This window comes from Plecotus auritus (assembly GCF_963455305.1).
Source record: "Plecotus auritus genome assembly, chromosome: 9".
NCBI lineage: Eukaryota > Metazoa > Chordata > Mammalia > Chiroptera > Vespertilionidae > Plecotus > Plecotus auritus.
Genome location: NC_137783.1, coordinates 154,749,008 through 154,765,446, shown reverse-complemented (window position 1 = coordinate 154,765,446; position 16,439 = coordinate 154,749,008). Strand labels below are relative to the sequence as shown.

The window sequence follows — 16,439 nt, the reverse complement described above, 5'->3', positions numbered from 1 at the left end:
AGAAGGACCGAGGGACAGAGGGAGGGAAGCAGGCAATCACCCCAGGGACACGTGCGGAGGGAGGGAAGCAGGCCATCACCCCAGGGACACGTGCAGAGGGAGGGAAGCAGGCAATCACCCCAGGGACACGTGCGGAGGGAGGGAAGCAGGCAATCACCCCAGGGACACGTGCGGAGAAGGAAGTGAGCAGACAGCAGGGACGCCGCAGCGGGAGTGAGCACAGGGACGGGCCTCTGCCTCCCACTGCTCAACAATTCCCCGCTGCTCCTCCCTCCCGCGTGCGGGTCCCAGGCCCACACTGAGGCTGGACCACAGCTCCTCCCGCTGGACAGCCGGTACCAACCTCCATCCAGGGACAACCCTCAGCATGCTGGGCTATGGGAACACACAGGCGGCCCCCCTCCACAACATGGCCCACCCTCCCTCCTCCCCCGCCCCTCAAGGCAGGGTGGTTTCGCACTGCCCAGGAGGCCGGGTTTTGCTCACCACGTGGTATGTACACCACACAGAATCGGGGGAAGCAAAACGACCTGAGTGTCCGTTCACTTGTACTCATCCCAGAGGAGCCCAAGTGCCCTGCCTCCTCCAACATAACCCCACCACCCCGTGAGCTGGTGCTCGCAGCAAGCCCGCCCAGCACCACGGCCCTCACCCCGCTGCGAGGGCCCTGGCAGGAAGGACCTCTGCCCGCTCCGCCCTGCTGACCGGGCCCCGGGTCAGGGGTCAGCAGGGTGTCTGTCTTCGGGAAGCAGGAGATCAACTACCTGGCAAAGTTGTCCTCGGAGCCAGGAGCGAGAGGCGCCACCGCAGAGGGCGAGTCGGAGAACACGTCCACGAGCAGCCCACCGGAGGAGGGGGGCGGGCCTGCGGGCGCGGGGGGCACGGCTCCCAGACCCAGGAGGTCTGCCGACGGAGAAGGCGTGGACTGGAAACCAGGAAAGAAGAGGGTCGGCACGGAGCCCTCTGGGCACGCAGAGGCCAGCTGGGCAGTGCCACGCCCTCCCACGGCCGCCACTGGGCTGTGGGGTGCGGCAGGCGGGTGCAGGCTATGGCCGCTTCTGGGATGCGACTGCCCCAGATCCGGGCCTGAGACCATCACATGGTGCAGACGAGCCCCCCTCACACCACAGAAGTGCCCCCCCTCCCACCAAATCGGGGTGAGAGCAACTGGAAAAATGTCCTGAGAGATCAACGCAACGCCTGCTCGGAGCAGCAAGCCCGTGCACACTGCCCGCTGGGGAGGAGCCGCCCGTGCCCAGGCCGCCGTCACTGCCGCTGTCTCAGGGAGGAGGGCAAAGCAACGCCCACAGAACAAACCTTTAAGAAAATGCTCTGCACCCTGACAAAGACTGACAAAGCCGCTCTGCGCTCACTCTCACACTGATTCACGGGGCCTGGGGAGGGTCTCCACGCTCACTCCCGGGAGCTCCGGCCCACAGCGGGAGCTCGCCCTGGGGCCTGCACCTCTGGGGTGTCCGCCCGCCAAACGTGTGGGGTTCCGATGGTCCACGTCACAGGCAAGAACCAGGGATGTGAACCACTGCGTCCTGACCATCGTCTTGTGTGACCAGGATGTCCCACTGGACACTCAGAGGTCAAATCCGTGTGTCAGACCTGAGACCACATCCTGAGGCGATGCCTGCTGTCGCCATCCTTCGGCTCCGGTTTAACAGACTCACCCTCCCCGGAGCGCGGGGCCGGGAGCTGCAGGAGGACGGAGCCCTTCCATCTGCAGCATGTGGGCGCCCCAGCACTGGCCTCGCCCGCCCCGCCGCCCGGCACAGCCACGCTCAGCACTCACGCATGGAAATCGATGTTTGCATAAACAACTGCTTGTTTCTCTTTCAGATCGAGTTAGGGCCGCGCAGAACTTCTAAAGAACTGCCGGAGGGGCGGGTGGTACTACACGAGATGGAGGACGCTACGAAATGCACATCCCGCAGGTGCGCACGGTTCTGCGTGGGCTGTAGCCCCTCCCCCTGAGCGCCAGGGTGGCTCGGGGTGTGAGGCTCCCGGGCCAAGGGGACAGACTGGATTCTTCGCTCGGAGAAGCTGTCAAGAGCATGAGCAAGGTCTGCAGTGCAGGGAGGTCTGGATGGAACGGCCACCCTCCCGGCACCTGTGACAGCTGCTGCCACGCTGTGCCCCCAGGAGGGGGCGGGGGTGGGAGGCAGCCTGGCGCTGGGCTGAGAGCCACGCGTCTGCAGACAGAATGGGCCTCTCCCCTCTGCCAACGGCTGTAGGGTCTTACCGCTGGTTCCTCCAAAACAGTGCCGGTGCTTTCCAAAGCAGAAACCCCTTCTGTCCGATGAAGGCAAACACATACCACAAAGTTCACAACAGACGTAAGCAAGGCTGTCGTGTGGGGGGCCCCAGGGCATGCAGGGACCCAGCCTTTTCTCCGCCATCTCAGGACTGGGAGGCCTCCCGGGGAGTCCACCTGGCCCCAGTCTGCACAAGCCACCCCTGCTCACTCCGACAGCAAAGAATCACCCAGCAAAAAGCAGCCCCGCCGCCTCGCCGGGTGGCTCGGTTGGGTGGAGCATCGTCCCATACACCAAAAGGTTGTGGGTTCGCTCCCCGGTGGGACGGTCACAGGAGGCAGCAGATCGATGTTTCTCTCTCACGTTGATGTTCCTCCCTCCCTCCCCTCCCTCTAAAACCAATGAAAATATACCCTGGGATGAGGATAAAAATAAACAAATACGGAAGATAAAAGGCACCGGACTGACCAGGAAGAGGCCTCCGCCCACCTGCCCCGTGCATTTCACATCTTGTCACGGTTCCGTTTTCCCAGTGCAGCGCACTGCTAACGCCCTCGGATTCCCATGCGCACGCACCAAGCACTGAAGCCTGGACCCCAGGCCGCTGCATCATGGGCATTAGCTGGGCAAACAGTGTGGCCGAAAGGCACGTACACATCTCAAAAAAGTCAAATAAGGAAGACCCGTGACAACTGTCAAAACGCGTTCAAGTCCAGTTCCGGTGCTGCCGCGAGCACGCCGCCCGCAGAGCTGCTGGACAGAAAGGAGACACCTGGCTGCCCCCGCAGACCGCCTTCACGGTTCTCCTGGACGCAGCCGGAAGGAGTCCCTCGCTCCGCCCCCTGCACCCCCCACCCGCACCCCCACCCTTCGTGGGAGTCTCCCTTCAGACCCAGCACCTCTGTGCAGGCAGGGCTGCCGCTGTCTCCACGGAAACGGCAGCTCCTGAGCAAACCCACGTGGGAGCCGCCTCCACAACCACAGCACTCAGATCCAGGCTGCCAGTGTCTCTGGCAGCAGGATGACCTCTGTGACCCCTTCCCAAGCGGCGTCAGCAGCCCTGTGCTGCCTTCAGGTTCGATTCACTCCGGGCCCCGGGACAAGGTCAAAGGCACGGGCTGAAAAGAAACCCGTGGAAGGGACGAGCACCAGGAGACAAAGCACGCATTCACCATTCACTCCAAAACCAACGCGTCCTGACACTCAGACTGCCTGCCACCGAGCAGGGGACGGGGGGGCCGGCCTGACGGAGGCGCGTCTGGGGAGAAGTCAGCAGGCCCGGACGAGGGGCCTGACAGGTCTGAAGGCCTTGCTCTCAGCGTCCTCGGCCTGAGGGGCAGGACCCGGTCTATGGGGCCCACAAGTGGAGGGGGTCACTCGAGGGCCCTGCCCAGGAGCACCAGCATGGCACGGGCACTGAGTGCCGTCCGCACAAAGGCCACCTGGCGTCGGTCAGCTGCACTGTTCCCATCACTGGACGCCTCTGGGGGAGGAAGCAAAGCTCGCCAGGCTCCCTTTCATCTGGGCGGGCGGAGGCTGGGTCCTGCGGGCCGGTCGCCGCCGAGGGGACCGCCGAGGGGCCAGGTTGGTGTGCCCGCTCTCTGCGAGCCCCAGTCCAGAGCAGACAGCAAGGAAACACACCGCTCTCACCGTGGCACCTCCACCCGGCCAGCATGAAAGGGCACCCTCTGTGCTCGTGCGAGGCTCCAGCACGTCCTACGTAGCAGGAGGGGCTCTAGCCCGATCCAACCTGGAAACCTCTAAGAACAGCACGGGCCGGGGCCACCTTAAACCAGCAGGGTTAGCGGAGGCCTCAGGTGTGCGGCCACCACCAGGCTTCCTCACACTTTCCTCTTTAACCAAAGCTTCTCCCCGGCAGACAGATGCCACGCTGGCCCAAATCTCAGGGCCGGGCAGCACGGGAGCTGGGGCAGGCGCTGGCCTCAGGGAGGGACCCACCGTGGCGCTGGCCGGGGCCGGCTCGGGGCCCCCGTTGACGTCGGGGCCTCGCTCCCGCTTGCCCTCCTCCAGGCCCATCACGGTGCCGGGGCCCTTCTTCTTCTTGAGCTTGGCCAGGATGGACGACTCGCGCTCCGGGAACGGGGGCATCTCCTCCAGGACCGTGGCCTGTGGGGGTGGAGCCAGGTCAGCACGGCGGCGCGGCTGGGGCGGGCCGGCGCCCCGAGGTCTACCCACCAGGATGTCGGTGCTGGCGACAGTGCTGAGCCGCAGGTACTCCACGGCCCGCTGCTGCAGCTCCGCGTCGGCGTTCCTCAGCTGGCTGTCGCTGCGCAGCACATCCTGGATGGTGGGCTTCACCTCCGGGAACAGGTTCACGAACTTGATGTAGGTAGACAGCAGCAAGGCCCGCGTGGGGACGCTGCACAGGTGGAACTTGGAGTGCAGCAGGTTGAACTGCACCAGTGGGCTGGCGGGCGGAGAGAAATGGCGGGAGCTGGGCCCGAGGGTCCCCAGGAGGGACAGGGCCGCTCCACCAGCAAACGCGCCTCCTCTGGGGGCAGGGACCCCACACCCACATCTGCATTTTCAACAGGACCTGTTTGTGTGCAGCTCGCAGGCACAGAGCCATCAGGCCAGAGTGCTGTCCCGCGGCCAGGTCAGACCGCCGTGAGGACCCAGCAGGCACAGCCCAGCACAGCTCCCCGACTCCCCGTGGCTCTTACCTGGATCTCGGGTCCCCAGCTATCAGGTTCCCGAACTCGCCCAGGATGTAGCCGCCCACTTTGACCAGGTTCTCATGGCACGCCGGGGCCTGCAGTGACTGCGAGACAGTGAGCAGGAAGTCAGGGAAGAAGCCAGCGTGGGGAGGACCCTCCTGGCAGGAGCCCGCCCTCCCGCCCTCCCGCCCTCCCGCCCTCCTGCCACGCAGCAGAGCAGCCCCAGAGGCAGCGGCGTGGCCAGTCCCACCTGCAATGAGAGCCGTGCCCCCAAAGCTGACGTTCAAGGCCCCCAGCTCAGGGAGGAAGCCGAGGCACAGCCCCGGGCACTGCACTCAGGTGGCCAGTGACATGGAGGTTAGGGTTGGTGTGCCCGCTCTCCGCGAGCCCCAGTCCAGAGCAGACAGCAAGGAGACACACAACCCTCCCCGTGCATCTCCACCCGGCCAGCATGAAAGGACACCCTTCCATGGAGGACTGAGGGCAGCAGAGGGTCAACAGAACAGGAGCTGGCCCCCCAGGACAGTCAGCAGCAGGTGGAAGGAAGTCAGCCACACCAGGCCGCACCTCCCCGGCCAGCTGGGGTACCTCGAACACTGTCTTGGCGGCGTAGCCCTGCACGTCGTCCCGGTTGATGACGATCTGGATGACACGGTACCACACCTCTTCGCTCACGTAGTCGCCCGCGATCCGGATCAGGTTCAGGATGGTGTCTACGTACCACGTGTAGTCCACGGCATACTTCTCCGCCAAGATGGCGACCTTCAGCACCTGCAGGGGCAGCCACTCAGGGTAGGTGCCCGCGGCCCAGAGCAGCAGGGCATCCGCGTGGGGCTTCAGGGCTGAGCCCACGCAGCCATGCTCAGCGGTGGGCAGCCCCCCGGGTTCCCAAGGGGCCAGGCAGCGGGAGGCTCCCAGGGCCGCCTGAGGAAGCCGCGGCCCGCCAGCAACACGACAAGACACGTCTGGGACACAGGACACGGCACAGCTGCGAGGGCGGCCTGACCACAGCCAGGCCAGCTGGGCGCCTCCCACACCCGCACGCAGAGCAGCCGCACCGTGGGACTCGGGCTCCAGCCGCCTGTCTAGGTAGGGTCTCCCCTCCACTCTCCACGGGGACCCGCCCTCTCAGGAAACAATTTGCTGAAATTCACAAGCATTGGGGCCAGTGCCGTCAGCACTCACAATCTCTTCCCGAATGGAGTAGTCGGCCGTCTCCAAGTAGCTCAGCATCTCGGCCACAATCTGCTGGGCGTTGCTGCGGTCGCACATGGCGTAGAGGAGGTCCACGGCCCGCTGCCGCACGCTCACGTCCCGCTCCGTCTGAGGACAAGGCAGAGTGAAGAGCCCGGGCATGCGCCTCCACCAAACCCCGACACTCACTCTGGGCCCCCCTCACTCACCATCCGAATGCAGAGATCCCCAACGGGCTATGATGAGCAGAGCCCGCACCCCAGTTCACTGCCCCCTCGTCCCTGCACTGCCCGGAATCAAGCTCCGTCTCCTAGGCGACGTCAGAGCCTGTCACTGTGTGGTCACAGACTGGTCCCTCCCGTGTCGCCGGGAACTTGCCACAGGGCTGCTCTCGCCCCGCCCGCCCGCCCGCACAGGAGCTCCTCAGCACAGGGCGGCCGAGGAGCGCGGGCTGGCCAGGAGGAGCGCGGGCTGGCCAGGCAACGTGCAGCAGCGAGGGCGAGCCTGGGGGCCTCGCGGGACTGAGCGCACACGACACCGGGCCTGGGCGGCCCGGGCAGCACGAGGCTTGCTCCAAACCCTGTGGGCCTCCCTTCAGATCACGCCCAACAATGTCTGTAAGTTCGTATAAATATGAAGCGATGGAGTCGAGCCTGTTCGTACTCTAAGCTCGGGGCCAGAACTGCGCCTCAGCAGCCCCCACCTGCTCCCAGCCCTCGAGGGTGCTGGCTAACATCGGGGAGCGCTGTGGACGCTGTGTGTCTGACAACAGGACAAACAGCCTCAACTTGACTCTTCCAAGTCTGGAATTTTAATTCCTTGAAAAAGTTAATTTTCTTTTACAAAGAGTGAGTTTTCTTGGAGACAAAGACAAAATACTTCACTTTCTACCAAAAGGAACTGTTTTCTCCTGGTTCAAATACTTCCTGTGCCTGTGGCACGGGTTAGATGCCGCACGTTCTAACGGTCACTCGCAGGCAGCGGCGGAGGCCGGGCCACAGCACAGCTGCAGGATGCAGGCCACAGGGGCCCCAGCACCCGCATGAGCGCCCGGTGCAGAGCACTTGCCTTCAGCGCGGTGATGACGGTCTCGATGTGGGTCTTCACGGCCTCGTGGGAGAACTCGGAGCTGGCCAGCGTGCACATGCTCTCCAGGGCCAGGTAGCGCAGGTTGGTCTCACGGTGCTGCAGGAACTGGCCCAGCTGGTTGCAGGCGCGGACGAGCAGGTTCGGCTCGCTGCAGGGATGGGGCAGTGGTGAGTGGGGCCGTGTGCACTTCAGCATGGCAGGTTCAAGGCACCACTGCCAAAGAGACACCACGGCCCCCTGGACGCAAAAGCCTTAACCGTAAACCAAGTCAGCTGTCCATCCCCTCTGGTAGTGCCCACAGGGAGAGACCCACGGGAGCTTTTCCAAGCACAGAATTCCACCAACTCCAAAAAGCTGCTGACAGCAGGGCCACCCCCTGCACCCCATCCCGAGCGCACGGCAGCCACCTCGGGGCTCCCGCAGGCTGTGGCCAGGAGTGTGACTCAGCAGAGGTCACCAGCCTGGGGAACCTTGAACAAGTGCCCTGACAGTGGGGGCTCTGGAGGGTAAGTGTGCAGAGACAGGTAGAGAAGAGCCTGGTGGATACTCAAGGACCGGTGCCACGCCATGGGACGGACTCCTGGCTCTGTCTGCATGCTGCTGTCGCTCTTTAAATGCGTTTGATGAAGACACAAAAGCTTCAGCTCACGTGGGAAGTTTGTCTGAGGTGTTACTGGACTGCATTTGGTCACGGGAAAGCACGTGTATGGAGGAGCGGCCGCGCTGCTGCTCTTGGAGAGCGCCAGAACCAGCAGCAGGCGCGAGGCCACGTGCAGGCAGGGCCACGGCAGCAGCTACGGAGACGGCGAGGCAGCAGCCTCCCCGCTGTCCCACTGCCCATGCCCATCTGTGCTGACACCACGGTCACCTCCACGCTTCTCCGGGGACCTGGGCACAGGAAAGCTAACGAGACACGCAGACGGGCGCTCCGTCCTTCCCGTCAGCAGTGGGGTGCCCCGGAGAGACAGCGGAGGCCCTCAGAGAGGCGGTGTGACAGTGCTGAGGGTCCAAGGACAGAGAAGAGGGGCCGCGCAGGAGCAGGCGCTGCTGGGGAAGAGGGCGAGGCCAGGCGCCAAGGCCTGTGCGAGGGGGGGGCTGGGAGGGGCCCGGACGCCAGGTTGCCCGCCAGGTCTGAGGTCAACAAGGAAGAGCGCGCTGCCTGTGTCTGGGACAGTGGTCGGCAAACTCATCAGTCAGCAGAGCCACATATCAACAGGACAACGATTGAGATTTCTTTGGAGAGCCACATTTTTTAAACTTAAACTTCTTCTAACGCCACTTCTTCACAACAGACTCACCCAGGCCGTGGTCTTCTGTGGAAGAGCCACACTCAAGGGGCCAAAGAGCCGCAAGTGGCTCGCGAGCCGCAGTTTGCCGACCACGGGTCTGGGAGGAGCACGTCTCAAACCCGCCGGGGCGGCAGCGGCGAGGTGCCGCCGGCTCACCTGTCGTGGTGGATGATGAGGCTGATGGCCTCGAAGAGCACGGCGTTCTTGGCGTTGGAGTGCTGCACCTTCTTGGACTTGGGCGGCTCCTGCGCCTTGTTCAGGATCGTCTCCAGGCATTCGGTCAGGCGGCCTCGCACGGCAGGGTCTTCTGGGCGGACAGACAGCCATCGGGCAGCTCCCACAGCCCACCCTCCCCCCCGCTGCGCCGCGGTCCTCGCTAGCAAGTCACCTCAAACCGGGAGAACAGCGGCCGTTCAGATTGCGGCTCCATTTAAAACAGGACGATTTAGGAGCTGGGGTAATGACACTTACGTTCTAAGGAAATCACACACATAACTCTTACTGAGATAGAGATTATGTAAGTGAAGAGGAAATAAAAGCTCATGTACGCGGACATACTACGTGATATATGGAAGTTTTAGGGGCCCAGGTTGGGTCGCTCAGCTGGTTAGAGAGTCGTCCTGATACGCCAAGGTTGTGGGTTTGATCCCCAGTCAGGGCACATACAAGAATCAACCAATAAAGGCATAAATAAAATACGTGGAACAAATGTCTGTCTGTCTCTCTCTCTCTCTCTCTCTCTCTCTCTCCCCGCCCCCCTCCCCTCTTGCTCTAAAATCGATAAATATTTTTTTAAAAAAAGCTTTAGGGAACAGGGGAAAAATACTTTTTCCTTGTGCTATTACCAACAGAAGTAAAACGTTACAAGAAACAATACAAAGAGAAGGAAATGTCAGGTTTCTACTCAAACCAGAAGAAACAATGGATCCAAAAGAGTAAGAAAGCAACAAACACATGGGAACATGGGAGAACATGGGAACATGGGAGAACACGGGACCATGGCTACAGAGACACCACCTCCGCGGGCTGAGAAACGGGCCGTGTCAGAGGAGCGAGCCTCCAGCCCTGCGCACTCAGACACAGAGCGGGCCCCGAGGAGCCCCGAGACCTGAACTCAGAGGCGCGAGGAGGGGGACGGGATAAAGGTTCACAAACTACAACGCCTCAGAACCAGCCGAGAGAACTGGAACCCTGGGACGGAAAGGAGGGCGAGGCAAGCACACCTCTGGGCAAGTGGGAGGGTGGGGGTCTGAGTCTGCGTCCCCAGATCTCGGGAGGAGGAGGAGGCGGCGGCAGCCAGCTCCAAGGAGAGGTGTGCAGGGCTGGGGAGCGGGAAGGGCGCCCGCCCCGGGAGGCTGTGCGCTCCGTCCTTGGACTAAAAGGCACTCAGCACAGCCGGTGCCTGACACAGCAAACACCCTGCAGGAAAACAAGTGCCATTCCAATGGAAAGCAATGTTTAAGAAGGGACTGGGAGTATCTCACGACATTTTAATGTCTGTTCTTCAACTAGGATTTCTGTCTCTAGAGACCTCCAGTACTGTTCAAATCAACCACCTTTTCCAAAGAAACAAACACAGAAACCTCCTCCTCCCCCTCCTCCACGTGTATGTTAAGGTTACACAGATTACTGACAACTTAGGATACAAAGTTTCTCATGGTGTCAAGTTTTATTTTAAAAGATTGTTTCAAACCCTGCACTGATCTGATAGTGTATAGAAGCAGAGATAATCCCAGGTCGTAACAATATTGCCAGCTCTCCACTAGCTCTCTCTGGGAAAACCAGGAGGCGTGGCCACCTCACAGAGGGATCCACAGGACAAAAACCAGCGGCAGGAAAGGACTTTTTTTATGTTTTTATTGATTATTTTAGAGAGAGGGGAAGGGAGAGGGAGAGAGAGATAGAAACATCGATGAGAGAGGAACATCGACCAGCTGCCTCCTGCACACCCCTGCCGGGGATCGAGCCTGCAATCTGGGCCTGTGCCCTGACCAGGAATCGAACTGGTGACCTCTTGGTTCATGGGTCACCGCTCAACCACTGAGCCACACCGGCCAGGCAGGAAAGGACTTCAAAGAGAACAAACAAAAGATCTAAGCCTAAGGGGCTGAGCTACCTGTCCGTGTGAGGCCATACCTGGGGGCGGGTAGCACTGTAGCAGCCTCAGAAGTTTGACTGACAACCAGGGAGCCGGGACAAAATAGTAAGTGTAATCCTGCAGGTCTGTTGACGCGGAGGTCACAATCTGTAAGACAGCACAGGGGTGAGACACTGCGGGCAGCTGTCCCCAGGAGGAGCCCCCACTGCAGGGACCCACACAAAGCCACGCTGGTCCTGATTCCACAGGTCACGCACTGACCGAAAACCTGGTCTCATTCAATGTGCTAGAACTATCCAAGACGCTCCTGGGCACTTGAGAGGTGAAGGGGCGCGGCTGTCCCAGGTTCACCCTGCAGTGCCCGCCTCCCTGGGGCAGCTGCTGCTGCTGCTGTGTGATGGCGACCCTGCCTGGGACACACACCCACACGGCTGCTGTGTGACGGCGATCCTGCCTGGGACACACACCCACACGGCTGCTGTGTGATGGCGATCCTGCCTGGGACACACACCCACACGGCTGCTGTGTGATGGTGACCCTGCCTGGGACACACACCCACACGGCTGCTGTGTGACGGCGATCCTGCCTGGGACACACACCCACACGGCTGCTGTGTGACGGCGACCCTGCCTGGGACACACACCCACACGGCTGCTGTGTGACGGCGATCCTGCCTGGGACACACACCTAAGCGGCTGCTGTGTGACGGCGATCCTGCCTGGGACACACACCTAAGCGGTTGCTGCGTGATGGCGATCCTGCCTGGGACACACACCCACACGGCTGCTGTGTGATGGCGATCCTGCCTGGGACACACATCTACGCGGCTGCTGTGTGATGTGATCCTGCCTGGGACACACACCCACACGGCTGCTGTGTGATGGCGATCCTGCCTGGGACACACACCCACGCGGCTGCTGCCTCGGCACAGGATTCCACGCGCCTGCGGAACTCAGCCTTTGTGGACCGGAAAGTGAGAGGCACAAAGGGAGGCCTCTGGTCCCTCAGAAGGGAGCAGCTGGGTCCTGACCCCAGCCCCACACCCCGTCCCTCAAGCGTACACCCTGCCATGAGCCCCGTCATGAGCCTGTCGAGGGCGGGGGACCTGCCTCCCTCGCTCGCAGTTCCAGCACGGCCCTGGCAGGGCAGACACTCATCAATCCTCCGAACACACGACTGTCCCCAAGACACTGTCCCCACTCCCACACAGCCCAGCACTGGGGAGGTCAGGGAGCCTCACCCCCAGAGCTCCCAGGTGTGACACTAAGTCATAAAGAGGCGGCTGTGGCGCATTCACGCAAACCCTACCCGGCATCAAGGGAATGACAAGCACACAAAACAAACGTGACCCCACAAGGCTGCCCAGAGCAAGTCAAACCCACGAGAACACACGCTGCTCGACCATTCACATAAAATCAAACCGCGCACGGCCGTGAGGACAGGCTGGGCCACGGGAGGACCGCCGGCCCCGCCGCCGGGTGAGAGCCGGGCTGGCAGCTCTGCTCCGGCACCCTCCCACACGGACAGTTCTCAACAGCCTCAAGGTGGAAGGAAGCCAACCAATTACCAGCTTTTCACTCCTGAATTTACAAACCGTGCCCAGTATGCTGCATTCTAAAAACTAAACTAATACATTAATCGCATAAAATAACTGAGACCAAAACCCACCCTGAGTTCTGCTCCCTGTCCACAGACTTACTCTGCTTAATCGGGAGACGGCCAGAGAGACGGAGGTTTTAAACTCTTCTGGGTTCTTCTGTGCTAAGGTGGTGATGAGACTCGTGGCAGCGGTGACCACGCCCTGCAAGGAAAATGCACGCACGCTATGCATTCCGATTCCATTCAAAACACCGGAAGCTGTAAACCTCTCGTGTTACACCCATCCTTCACATACAACTTCCAATAAACTAAGAGCAACCAACTGGCAGCCCTGAGCCCCTCTGGCCAGCTGGCTCTGCCCACGGCATTTCTGAAGGCGGAGGTGGCTCAAGCAGGTGGTGGTCTTCATGCAGTTCCTCTTGCAAACCACGCCGTCCCCACACCCTAGCGCACCCGCCAGGGCAGGGCGGCAGAGGGCAGCGCCCATCCTGTGCGCCTGGCCGCCTGCCTGGATGTGGGCTGTGCCGCAAGGCATTACCTGCAGCCTCACTTGAATCTTCATGACCCAAAAGTGAGGTGTGGAAAAGGAACTGAAAAAGCCCATCCGGCTCCTTTTGAAAGTGGCCCAGGCTGGGTGGCCCCTGAAGCACCACCAGGCCCAATGCCCCTCCCCCTGCGGGACCCTCCCAGCAGCACAGGAGTCTCTGCGCCGTCCCAGCACAACTCGTGGTCTTGGTTCTCGCAGGAAGATACTGACTAAGGAAGATACTTAATCAATTTCTTAGATATTGATTAAGAAAAAAGTTTTCTCACAAATATAAAAAGATCAAGACAAAATGAACAGCCCTGACCGGTTTGGCTCAGTGGACAGAGGGTCGGCCTGCAGACTCAAGGGTCCCGGGTTCGATTCCGGTCAAGGGCATGTACCTTGGTTGCGGGCACATCCCCAGTGGGGGGTGTGCAGGAGGCAGCTGATGGATGTTTCTCTCTCATCGATGTTTCTAACTCTCTATCCCTCTCCCTTCCTCTCTGTAAAAAATTAATAAATTAAAAAAAAAAAGACAAAATGAACAATACTTCCCGGTGAAGATGCGAACAAATCAGCTCAGGAAACTCCCCTGGGATCAGGTGCGCCCCTGCTACCACCCCCCCCCCCACCCGGACCCCGGGACAGAGAGCAGGAGAAGTGAGCGCCCTGCGACCGCATCGGGCCTCGCTGTGCAGGCTTGGCTTTCCGGGGGGAGAGCTGCACAGAAGAGACGCGCTAACTGCCTATCGGTCCCCGCTGGGCAAGGGAAGTGCCAAAGACGCCAGGCCAGACAGGGAGCTCTCCCCAGCTCCGGCAACGGGCAGGTTCTGGTTCCCCTACAAGTCCTGCGGGTTACACGCAGCCCACCAAGAGCTGGCTGGGCGCCTGAGCCCCAGTACAGGGTTTGGCTCTCCCCGCGTCCCCACGTCCCTGCAGAGAGGGTGCTGAGGGCCAGCCCCTGCTGCACGGCAGCCTGCTGTGACGGACACAGGACTCGGAGGTGCCCTGCTGCTCGCACAGACCCCCGGCTCTGAGCCTGGGCAGGTATTCACGTCGAGGGCCCAGGCATCTGAGCCCTGTGGCTGCAGGAGCTCCCGATGAGGTGGCAGTGACGACCGCCAGAAAGCTACGAACCTGAACAGCGTCCACAGAGTACCGTGCCCCAGGAAGCCGTGCTGCGCACCCCGCCCCTCCTGTCCTCTGCCTCCTCCTGTACCACCTGGGCTCTGGGATGGAAGAGGCCCCAGGACCCCTGGTTCAAGCCTGGGTCTGTGTGAAGCTGCTAAACCTCTGAGCCTGTTTCCTCGTCTGCAAAGCTGGGAAAGCCCCACTGCCTCCTGGGGTCCCCTGACGGGCGGCCTGTGACCTGAAGCCTCCAGCCCCGGCCTCCAGCACTGCTTCCCCTGTCCCTGGGCAGAGTCTGACCCTTAGTGACCCGGTGAGCCGGGTGCATGGCTGGCACAGGAAGCCCCCCCCCACCAGTCTGCGGGCCGACGCCCAGCTCCATCCTGAGGAAGGGCTGCCTGTCCAGACACAAACCTTCCCGGTGAGCGTGGGGCGTGCGGTGGAGGGACAGCAAGCTCTCACCTCGGAATCTGCATGCAGTGACTGTTCCTAATTTGACTCTGAAGGTCCATTTCTCTTCCGGAAAAATTGTAGAAACCAGCCAACATACTCATACCCTCTGCTCAGCAGGAAAATCTTTCTGCTTCCCTTGAAGTCTGATTCTCTCACGTGTGCCACAGAATTCAGGCAAGGTAAGGCCACTCTGTCCCACACCTGCTCTACCTGACCTCGTTTCCCATGTGCTGTCCCCACACGACCCTCCAGGGTGGCGGTCTGACCACAGGCACTGAATCGCTCTCCACCTCCCGGTCCTGTCCACACACGGGCACGCCCTCGCTGAACAGCTGACCTCTGCTTGCTGTCTGCACCCAGCCTGTGGGTGGTCCCCCAACGCCAAGTTCCAGGTGAGCCAGAGACCACGTCCGACTCATCACGCCAGGCAGGGGGCCCGACAGGAGCGCTGTGTGCCGCCCTGACACCGTGAGCGGCCACGCGGACGGCGTCACAGGGGCTACTCCTGCCAAGGTTACTGGGGGGAGGGCTCGTCCAGAGGCACGTACCAAGTGCTGATCGTTGAGCAGGTGCACCACTCGGGACGCCCAGTCGCCCGTGGGGACCAGGTGGGGAGACGTCCGGTACAGACGCAGCAGGCACAGGGCGGCGCTCTGCTTCGCGCTGTCCATGGTGTCTCTGAAAGACAGAGCCAGCGGTCACGGACAACACAGCCCGCACGGCCTGGAGCTGCGAGAACACCCACCCCGGCAGAACCGAGCCGGAGGCCCGCCAGTGGGCCGGCTGGAAGGACAGGCAGAGTAGAGCGCTGCAGCCTCAGGGAGAGGTCAGCTCTAAAGAGCTGCCTCGGGACTTCACTTAAACGTACCGCGGGAAAGAGCCCTCTCCCCGAGGCTCGGCTCTAGCACCCCAGCTGCTGCAGGTGGCCCTGGCTGTGCAGGTAGTCAGGTAACGTTCCTCTCATTGTTTGCACTTGACCTTGGCCAAAAGGCCGAAAAGCGATCTCCTTCATTGTCTGAAGAACGTTTTTTTGGTCAACCTGGAGATCTCCCCCCATCTCCAAAACTACCGCCAGGCGCCCTCCCAGCGTCGTCCACCTGCCCGCCCGCCTGCCCCCGGCACTGAGGAAGCAGGGCCACGGCTCCAATGCCTGCGCCTCTTGTGTGGCCGTGGTGAAAAGCCTGGCTTTGGGCTGGGGAGCACTGGGAGGCTAGGTGGGGACCCCTGTAGACACCTTGGCAGGGCGGGGGGGGGGTCTGTTCTGGCAGGAGTGTTGGCTGAGTGCACAGAATGTTCATTCCCAGTGCTGTCAATGCCCTTCCCCCACCCCCCAGCCCAAGCTGCTCCAGGCCCACCAGGGAGTGCTCCAGGGCGAGCTGCCGAACACCAGCCAGCTGGTGAAGCGCGGAGGGTTTGAGGGCTGTCTTTCCTATTCACCTCCCTTTGGCTCTTTTATCCCGGACTGAGTGAGGGCCTGAGGGGGCAGGAGAGCTGGACTGGACTCCTCCTGACGTCTAACCAGCACCTCGTCTCCGCTACGTAAACTGCAGAGACTAACTCATCCTGTAAACTCTCCAGGAAGTTACGCAGTTGATTTATTGAGAGGCATTTTTCAACAAGTGGCAGGACACATACCCAGCCACGAGGATCTTGGGGATCTCCCCAGCAAAGGCCTCGGCCATCTCCCGGCTGCCCACGTTGGCGATGCAGTGCAGGGCCAAGCCCATGAAGGTGGGGTTCCGGCTGGCCAGGTCGTTCTTGATGGCGTTGTTGATCAGGCGGATCAGTTCGCTGTTGGAGTTCACCAGCACCGAGATGAAAAGGTACCCCTGGTCCGACAGACAAGAGAGCAGAAAGCTCCTAACCACCCAGGTCCACGTGGCCCGGAGGCACCAGCAGATCCCTCAGCCACAACCAGCCTGGCACGATCACCAGGGCCCGTGGTGGGCTGCGCTAAGACATGCTATGCGGGACTCGTGGGCGTGGAGCCAGGAGGTGGGGGCCACTTCCGTTACGGAGGCTAAGTCTCTGCTTCTGACTCTGCAGGGCAAGTCCTGCAAGAGGAACCTGAGAGGCAGTCAGACGTCCCCAAGGAATCAGACACCTTGGCCTGGCCTTCCC

At 61.5% G+C, this 16,439-nt stretch overlaps 1 protein-coding gene across 2 annotated transcripts in view; it reads right to left on the bottom strand.

Annotated features, from left to right (window-relative positions):
* The window catches only part of AP2A2 (adaptor related protein complex 2 subunit alpha 2), a 48,361-nt gene that overhangs the window by 5,395 nt on the left and 26,527 nt on the right, over positions 1-16,439 (bottom strand). Inside the window, exons 4-15 of one of the 2 annotated variants that reach the window (XM_080643150.1) lie at positions 15,954-16,147; positions 14,867-14,996; positions 12,312-12,413; positions 10,651-10,759; positions 8,671-8,821; positions 7,205-7,373; positions 6,128-6,265; positions 5,531-5,713; positions 4,949-5,046; positions 4,461-4,692; positions 4,224-4,391; positions 765-925 (exon numbers count right to left, since the gene is read on the bottom strand). In XM_080643150.1, the coding sequence (XP_080499276.1) occupies positions 765-925; positions 4,224-4,391; positions 4,461-4,692; positions 4,949-5,046; positions 5,531-5,713; positions 6,128-6,265; positions 7,205-7,373; positions 8,671-8,821; positions 10,651-10,759; positions 12,312-12,413; positions 14,867-14,996; positions 15,954-16,147 (1,835 nt within the window). The remainder of the gene's footprint in view (positions 1-764; positions 926-4,223; positions 4,392-4,460; positions 4,693-4,948; positions 5,047-5,530; positions 5,714-6,127; positions 6,266-7,204; positions 7,374-8,670; positions 8,822-10,650; positions 10,760-12,311; positions 12,414-14,866; positions 14,997-15,953; positions 16,148-16,439) is intronic. The other variant, XM_080643151.1, reaches the window with a different exon arrangement.